This window comes from Cotesia glomerata, linkage group LG4, assembly GCF_020080835.1.
Source record: "Cotesia glomerata isolate CgM1 linkage group LG4, MPM_Cglom_v2.3, whole genome shotgun sequence".
Classification (NCBI taxonomy): domain Eukaryota; kingdom Metazoa; phylum Arthropoda; class Insecta; order Hymenoptera; family Braconidae; genus Cotesia; species Cotesia glomerata.
Window position 1 is genome coordinate 8,188,929 of NC_058161.1, and position 9,745 is coordinate 8,198,673.

Here is a 9,745-nt window from a genome sequence, read left to right on the forward strand (position 1 = left end):
TTTAAAACTTCAAAAGTAACGAACGACATTGCTGAACGGGGTATTGCATTAATTGAAGAATAGAACTGCTGCCTAACCAAAGATGAAAAACAGTTGCAATATTTATTATAAGTTGTTCGTGGCCATCGACAACGTTTTCCGAATTGTAATAAAAAATCACATCAAAGATGAATATTTAAGGGAGTATTCTACTGTAGAGGCATGAATTTCGCCCGGTTTTAGAAGCGCTGTACGAAGGAAACAAAAAATATTTTTATAATCAATTTTTTTATCATTTGTTTATTGATGTTTTATTATTAAAATTGATAAAGTTATGAGCAGTCAAAGTGGGGGGTCAAAAAAAAAGAGGGTGTCCTGGCGTGCATTATTCCAACCCTCCTGGTGATCTGAAACATAAAAAACAGACGGATTCTTAATTATTATAGATGCCGCTATTGTATAACCTTTGGATAAGTTAAAAGAAAATTTTTTTTTAAAATAGCGGCAGTTTGAAAAAAAAATTTTTTTTTTTCATATTTTTTTAACAATTCCGAATTTTTTAAAAATACTAAATGAGAAGTTATAGTTTATTAATAAGGTAAAAGCCCCGATAGATGATCACGTACCAGTATATGATCACTCCATGTATTTGTATATCTATATTCATAAATATAGGTATACAAATACATGGAGTGATCATATACTGGTACGTGATCATCTATTGGGGCTTTTACCTTATAAATAAATAAGCAATTTTTTGAGAAAAATTTATTAATAATATGAAAATGAACATAATAATAGAATAAAATTGTTTATTTTTTGGTTTATTGTAAAAAAATTTCTTAAAAGCATCATATTTATTTGATTGAATAAAAAAAAATCATTGGTCAACATTTATCAGAAGTCTAATGTATGTTTGACGAAAAATTTGATCCTTATTTTGACACTGAAACCAACAGTTTCGGTGTAATTTACAAAATTCCATCAAATTCTTGAAAAATTGAACTTTGATCTTGAATAACTTTTGAACGCGTGGACAAATCAAAAAATTTTATCAGACCTTTTTTGTAGAGCGTTCAATTCTCTATAAAGATAAGAACAATTGTTTATGAGTCAATTAATCGTTTAAACGGTACAAAAATCAGAAGAAGCAAAAAAAATTTTTCCTGTGTTATTCTTATAAAAATTAAAAAAATGCGATGAGGACAATCTTAATATTAATATTAAGGACTCATCTTTTCACAGTAATTTTTTAACACCCAAAAGAAACTTTTAAGACTGGAAAAAAAAAAAATTTTTTTTTTTTTTGGATCACCCTAATCTATATGAATGAATTATTTTTTCCATCTAATTAAAATATATTGCTAATATAAAACACAAGCGATATGTTTAAATGTACAGCTGTTTGATGTTCAACTACACTCATAACAACATTGCTATCATAAATTTCCTTATATTCGTGTTGAAATAACTTCTCATTTAATATTCAACTATAAAATTATTTGATAAATTCTTTTGTTAATTTTTTCCACAGTGATGGACCAAAAATAATTATAATTATAATCTACGAATTTTCTCACTTGCAATGTCCACTAAAAAAGTAAATTAAAAAAAAATGGAGAAAAAAATTTTAAGCATGAGAGGACGAAAAAAAGAATAAGTGAAAGAAGTAAAAAAAAGTGTGTGTGTACTTATGTACGCACGTTAGAAGTTATACTTCTTTGGCGTAACAAGATGAAAATCTTTCTAAATATTTTATCTATCGCGTTATCTTACGTTTGTAGAAAAAACGACACTTATAATAGAAAAAAAGGTATTTAATACATTGAAAGTTTTATTATAACGCATTATCTAGTTAAATAAAGTTTATTTAAATATCATAAAAAAATTATTTCTACATAATTAAAGAAATCTGGAAATCGGTTGACCGTGCAGGCCAACCCTAGAACTTCCTACTAAGTTAGCATTTCAAGCACCTTAAAATGTGTTTTTCGATTAATATTTGAGCTTTTCAAGCTCAAAGCACAGTTTTTCACATTTTGAGCTCTTCGAGCTCAAAATGTATTTATTACTCGACAATAACTTTTAAATGTGTTGTTCGATTTTTTTTTTTTAAAAGCATTCGACGCAGTTTTTAAAGCACAATAACTATAACTTTTGAATGCGTCGTTCAATTTTTATTTTCAAAAAAGCATTCGACGCAGTTTTTTAAGAACAAAAAATGTATATATGGTTTTGTTATGATTTTTTCGCACGCTTTGGAATTATTTTTAAAAAAACATAAAAATTCAAATTTTTTTTTTATTTTTCTTGGAATGGCTTAATGAATTAACTCTTAATTCTAATCAGATCTACGTTTTGATGGACCCTTTTGAATGATGTATCGTAGAACTCAATCGGTTGATTCGTTTTTAAGAAACCCTGCGACAAAAATTTATTGAGACACACACACGGCCGGACACCTCGGCGGGAATAATCAGAATGGCTTCTTGGGATCTTAAAACGTGGACATCCGCTGAAAACTCGACTTTTGAAAATCGAACCGAAATCAATAACTTTCCATTATTAAAAATTTTTAATTTTCTTAGCGGGAAGTTAAAAATATATACTTATATGAAATATCGTGAATACAGTTGCCAGTTCTCACGCAAACATACGTAGATGTACTTATTTTTATTTTGTTGGTAACTTTTTTTAAAAAACTAAAATGTTGAGTAGCTAACTTCAGGGTGTCGGTTTTTCGTGACGGTGTGCGTGCGCATCGTAAAAATTTACCCTCATCATTTTTGCCTAACACGCCAAAAGAAGTATAACTTCAAAAATGTAGATATTCACTATGAGAGTTTTTTATTCCCGCGTGCAATTAGCAATAGAGCTCAGCTCGAGTAGCGTTAAATTTCCTGGGTATATTGGATGTCCATACAATTCTATAGAACTCGAATGGAAATGGTATTGGGTAGTTGATGAATGGGGTTGATATTCCTCAAGAGAGCAATTATGAAAAACTAATATTTCAAAAAAATTTTTCTGTATTTTTGTAATATTTTGTTATTCTCAGTACCTGGAATATTAAAATTGATATTGACGTTAGAATATTCTAGGTGAAATGGACACCTGAAAAAGATTTTTTTTATCATTCCCTTTTTTTTAATTTTTGAAATAATACTTTGTAAAAAAGCAGTATTATAAATGAACCCAATTTAACACCGCTCGGTGTTTAATTGGATTAACACCGGTCTAGAACTAATACTTCTGGGGTATTAAAATACCGTCGTTAAACGTCTGCGTGTATTTTTTACGGTACCTACTTTAAATGGTGTCACGACAAAAGACCCGTACAAAAAATATTCGCGATCATGTAAAAGAGAAAAAAATTTTTTCTTGTAGGTAATTGGTTGTAATTTTTGAAACCACCTTTTAATTTTTTTATGCGATAATTAATTGATGAGATATTGATGTTCGGTTATTTTATCTGCAGGTATTTTGTTACGTTACCCTTTAAATTTGTCCAGAGTAAAACACGTGTTTTTTTTTCTTTTATCAATGTTTCCATTTAGCCCGAGTATTACCTGCTATAAAGTAATTGTTAAATTGAATGTAACAAAAAATAAATAAATGTATAATAACGAAGCGTGATATAATACTGTAGTTTAATGTCGGAAGTGATTTTAAATTATAACAAAGTATACATATATTCAATGGGTGCTTGAGTTTCACTAGAATATCGAGAAACGACACGTCTACGGCCCCGGAAGAACCGGAACTCAAATGTCGTGTGGTTATCGCGCACCCTTTCACTTGGCTTACTCGACACGATCACCTCTGTCTACATATATATATATACCCTAGTCATTTTTTTCATTTTCTTACGCCATTCACCCTCACTTATCTGACCCAACTGTTTTGCCCTGACCTCAAGTCTACACCATCAAATATCTCCAACTAACGTTATTTGCAGATCGTCTTTAAAATAAAAAAAAAAAATAAATAATAACACTAACAATAAAATTTTCAATAAAATAAATTTGAAATGCTAGAATAACTTTACACTGAAAATGTGAAAAATATAAAATATTTTTCTTTGTGTGACATTTTACGAGTTTTTTTATCCGTCGTTATTTTTATTGTAATATTTTTCTTTCTCCCCAAAATTGGTTCCTCAGTACAGAAAATTTTTTCCTAATGCTTATGAGAATGTATTGATTCAATTTTATAAATAAATACGATTGAGTAGAAGCTTATAAATAAAATCGAATGGTTAGAAAATAACCACAGGTGTAACAATATTGTAAATTTAAGTAAACGTTACTTTGACATACTTTAAGAGAAAAAAATGAATAAATATCATCGCGTGAGATATTTTTATAGTTATAATTTAATCATAAAAAAAGCTCACATTCTATTTAATTTATATGGTAGAAATATTACTTGCTATCAAATTAAAACGATCTAATCGTTTCGGTTTAATTTATTTTTTAGCTTGGTTCATTTTAAAGTGCCCATTTTCTAAATAAAAACAATATGTTTTTTTTTATAGCCCTTTCATTTCTGGCAGGATAGCGCTACTAAAGCAGCTTGTAAACTGTAAATTTCAAAAGTGCTATTCGGCAGCCGAAATGGAAGTAGATTTCTCAAATAAACAAAATTTATTTTTTATAAAATAATATTAATAATAATATAACACTTAATTCATTGATAAAAAAAAATCAATAATAGATTTAAAACTACTTAGAATTAATTTTGTTCAAAAAATTTTCTTGTAAAGTAAAAAGTCAAATTTCAAATATAAAAAATTTTGAAACTTTCCATAAAAGAAATTTATCGTTTAAAAACGATCTTCATCAAAAATCTCTCCATATAACCAGAGTATCTTTTTCACTATTTATATAGAAATAATTCCTGGTTTCCATAATAGAATGGGAATTATTTTCATACTTTTATAGAACTGTTCCTATACTATCATAGCAAAGTTCCTATAATTTCCTTTCCGTGTAAATTTAATATTTATAAAAAAAAAAAGAATGTATAATAATAATTAAAATATTAATTCCAGGACATGGATATGCTCCAACTCTTTGCATCTCCAGCAGGCCGAGCTTTAGTCACTGAAGATAATCACAGCCGACGACGTGGGACGACATCAACGTCCTCATTATCCCGAGAATCATCACGATTAAAAAATTCACGTAGAACTAGTACGACAATAACCAGTCTCAGCACTCAACCATCTGGCACACCAAGTCCACCTCCTAGGCAACGAAAATCCAGTGCTGAACTCTACAAAGAAGCTGTTGAAATTCTAGGCCTCACGTGTTCGCTCACCGACAGCTGCCGATGCATCGAGTGTCAAGTGATTTTTTTATTTATCGGATTTAATACTCTTACTTAAAAACCCTTTTCAGTCACTTTTTATTCAATTTTATTTTGTTTTATTATTTTCATTTAAACCTTTTGAATTGATTTCATTCGACAGATAATTTAAACTGAAAAAACGTTCGCTGCAACTCAAGGTAAACGACTCGAACACTCGGGTTATACAATACAAAACCAATTGAAATTTAAAGAGACGATATTTAAATTGAACTGCTGACAACCCTTTCATCAATAATAATTTAACGATCAATTTGATCACTATTTCCAATCGGACTCTGTTACAAAGGGATTTTAATTTAACGCAAAGCTATATAAATTTAATCATTGAACTTTTAAAATTTTATGCTATTGAGTTTACAGAAAAATCATCTCTAAATTTCTGTAAAGTTATTAAAAGAAGACATCTTACGAGTTTCTAGATCTTTTATGTTATTGTGTAATAAAAAAAATTTCGGCAACCTTTAAATTTAGTTGGATATAACTATCAATAGTTGCATTTTTAACCATTTTTTTTTTTTTTTTATAAAATACTAGTACTGGTGTTATTCGCACATACAAGTAGCAATATCGTAGATTGACACTTCATTAAAATTTTGAACAGTTCAACTTTTTGGGGAAAATCCATTTAATAATCATGCTTTGAAATCAAACTTTAATTTAGATATTAAATAAATTAAAAAATAGATTATTTCAATTTCATCATGAACTTCCCTTCTAAAATATAAATTTTTGTTATATTTGGGATCTTATAGAAAATTATCTATGTAATCTATTAAGAGTTAATTTTTTGAAATTGTCACCCCTGGAACTAAGTTTTTAAAAACTTTTTACAAACAATTAATTATCTCTTAAACAAGAGCTTTTATTTGATTGCCAGACTTCTTGGATAAAAAAAAACTCTTTCACTGATAATATTTTTTTTTGTTTAAATCTTACATTATTAATCATTTGTTAATAGGACTAGGGGTTAAAACATATCATAAATTATTCAAATTACTTTTTCATCACTCACTAATAACTTGAAACTCAAATATATATAATATAAGCAGTGGCATGATGGCCGAGCGGGTTAAGTCACTATCCCGTTAGTTCGCTCGCACATCATGCCGTGAGGCGAGGGTTCGAGCCCCGACGGTTGTTCGAATAGTTCCAACACCAACCGTCGGGAGTCGCTCCGGTAGCCAAACTGTACTGGCATGGGTTTTCTCTGTGGTTTCCCCATCACCACTATTCCAACAACCGATAGAAAGGGGTGAGGAATAGGGTAAATACAGTACAGAAAGCACAAGTCGGTCCACAGCCGCGTGATAATAATAAAGAGTTGAGTATACAAATGTGCGAAAAATAAGGTTGATTATGTAGTGAAAATACACGAGTGAAAAGAGGATGTGCTGAGGTCCAAAAAAGCGTTGAATAAACAAGGACAGTATAAAAACACAAGACGGTGGCGCACTCGCGGAATGCGACAGCTACCATCTACCCAGCCTTGTAAAAACCAAGAACGGTATACAAGTAAAAATCGAAATAAATATATATATATAATATAAGCTAGGTATATATACCTAGTCTAATTAATTAAGGTATGAAATTAATAGTATATTACACATCTAGGGCAGTAAAATAATAAATGTCTCAGATCACATGTAATTGTTGTCCGAGGCGAAGCTGAGGCTTTCTTATTTACTGCCCATGGTGTGTATACTATTTTTCTCCTCGATGGAGGCGAAAAGCGGAATTTTCGTTTAGCGCAGCGGGACGAAAGTTGACGCTTTCCGCCCGGAGGTGAGAAAAAACTCTTTAGGAGAAAATACATAAATGTCGAATGTTATTATTAGTAACTATCATCATTAGCGTCACTCAAACTATTTTTAGACGGTACTTGACGCAAAATTCAAGCTGAAACTCAATTCAGGTATAGAATATATTACATGTATGTTATATATTATATATAATACTGAAGAACATGAATGTCAGACGTCTATTGATAATAGATCGACATCAATAACTGGGAAATTATATTAGTCATCCAACTATCGTTCTACGTTTCTAAGAGCCATCTTGTACATTCTATGCATTAATAGTTTCTGCTATCTGCATCCTACATTTCAATGTCATTTTCCTACAGATAGTTATACTAAATATATGATAGAAACCTGGAAGCACGATCTACAGTTATATTACTACGACTTTTCCGTATAATCAGTGTCCCTAAAGAAAATCGCATATCGCAATTACCCAATTACCGTAAATCCAATTGAACTTTTTTGTCTTTTTCTATTTAACATACTTTGAATGAACTCGATTTTATTTCCCTTGCTGTTTATTGTTAACTCTAAATTTAACGAATCGATGTAAGGTCTAGTTAAACTTATCGATTTGAATTTTATTTTTATCTTTTATTTCATTTCATTGTCTTCCTTACGTTATTCACTCGTTAATACTTCATAAAATGTTGCTGGTAATTTAAAATAAAAGCACAATTAAATAGTCTCATTTATTAATTGAAATCGTAATTTCGAAGTATCGTCTATTAAATAAGCGACAATCAAATTTCATCAATTATTATTTATATACAAGTGAGCCTTAATCGACCCGATAATTACATATAATAATTGTTGAAGTAGTATCTCCAGTGACTTTATTTTTTTTTTCATTACTTAGAATCAACTATTAATTTCATGCATATTTTAGCCAGCAGTACTCCCATTTTCCTAAAAATTAATTTTTATTTAATAAATAACTCTTTTTTTTATTTATTTATTATAAAATATGTTAATCCTGAAACTTAAACACTCACTAAATCAACAACAGAACGATAGATCCACAATAAATTAAATCTCAGTTGAACAAATATTTCAAAGTATTAAAAATTTTTTTTGGAATGTACATCTCTATCTTGTTCTTCTATTTCTTCGAAATTGAAAAAAAAAAAACATTGAATGTTGTATAGCTATAAGATCAACTTTGTTCTAAATTTATTTCATTTTTAATAATTGAATATAGAAAGAAATATAGCAGATGACGGTCCTAACAATTGTTTTTTATTTTTCCTCTTTAGAATTTTCGAGATTAACCATAAAAAAATTTTGAAACATAGCTCTTTATTGTAACTTAAAAACGTCAGTAGAAATTTTATTACTACCATTTAAAGAACGTAAAACCTTTTTTTAAAATTGTTATTTTTACGATGAGAGAAGTTATATTCTGTTTTATCAATAACACACTTTTATAGCATACTAAACTTTCAACATAATAGGCTAAATAGTCAAGTTTGCATACCAGTAAATTTTTAGTTGTACAAAGAAATTTGAACTTGATTTTTATTAAAATGAAATGATTTACATTCCAAAATCCATATTTATTAAAAATTTCATCTAAAAACCATCAACCATCATACTTTTTATCATTTTAATATAACCAAAGAATATTATTTTATTCCCATTAATTTTTATCATACACTTAGCTTAGAAATAAGCTCAATAGTCCCCGGTGTATTTAATAATAATTATCGAACAACAATCAAATAACATGTTGTAGCTCACTAAGTGATTTATATCTTAATTTCATTTTCTCTTTGTATTGCAGAGCAATTACTTTGACTGCGACGATGACTGCGGAGACGCAAGAACCGAATTGGCAGCCGGTACACCGATACTTCTGGATCACGCTTTGTCCCATCCACTTACGTGCTCCATACAGTAGTAAAGACCAATAACACGTGAGACGAAACCAGGAGTCTCGATCGATCTGTCAGCGGTCTACTGTACTTGGGAGCAAATGTGCTACTATAGCTCGCGCCTCCTCCTTGCGAGAAATCACCCAAGAATAACTCTCTCTTTCTCTCGTTTTATTTTATGATAATATACATACATATATCTATGTACCTTTTTTGTTCGATTATCTACCACACTTTTCTTATTTCATCTTCTCACCTTCAACCCGTCCTCTTTTATTTTCTTATCCTCAATAACGTTTCGCATGTACGTGCGTCAACCAAGGATCCTTGCGATAAAATACAATCTTAAACTTACTCACTAAAATAATGAAATAAATGAAAGTAAAAAGAAAATAAATGTTGAAACGTCTTAAAAATTAATTAATTACAAAACATGGAAAATTTTATAAAAAAAAATAAGTGTATGGCCTATATATATGTGTATTTATATATGTTTTTTTTTCTTTAAGTTAGCTAAAAAATAAAAAAAAAAAAGAAATAACAATAGAATGTATTTTCTTTTTTATTTTTAAGCACTCTGAAAACTTCAGCAGCAATAGAATTATGATTTTAAGTGTATTTTAACATTTTCATTTATCTCGCATAATAATTTTGTAAATATATACATACTTGCACAGGTATATATATAGATATGCATATAGGAAGAAGCGAAGCGAA

The 9,745-nt window shown here is 29.2% G+C and overlaps 1 protein-coding gene across 9 annotated transcripts in view; it reads left to right on the plus strand.

Moving 5' to 3' along the window:
* LOC123264275 overlaps positions 1-9,467 on the plus strand; it is a 175,176-nt gene extending 165,709 nt beyond the window's left edge. For all 9 annotated transcript variants that reach the window (XM_044727488.1, XM_044727484.1, XM_044727487.1 and 6 more), the window contains 2 exons: positions 5,033-5,329; positions 8,938-9,467. In XM_044727488.1, coding sequence (XP_044583423.1) covers positions 5,033-5,329; positions 8,938-9,054 — 414 coding nt within the window. In that variant the 3' untranslated portion in view covers positions 9,055-9,467. The remainder of the gene's footprint in view (positions 1-5,032; positions 5,330-8,937) is intronic.
* The last annotated feature ends 278 nt before the right edge of the window (positions 9,468-9,745 follow it).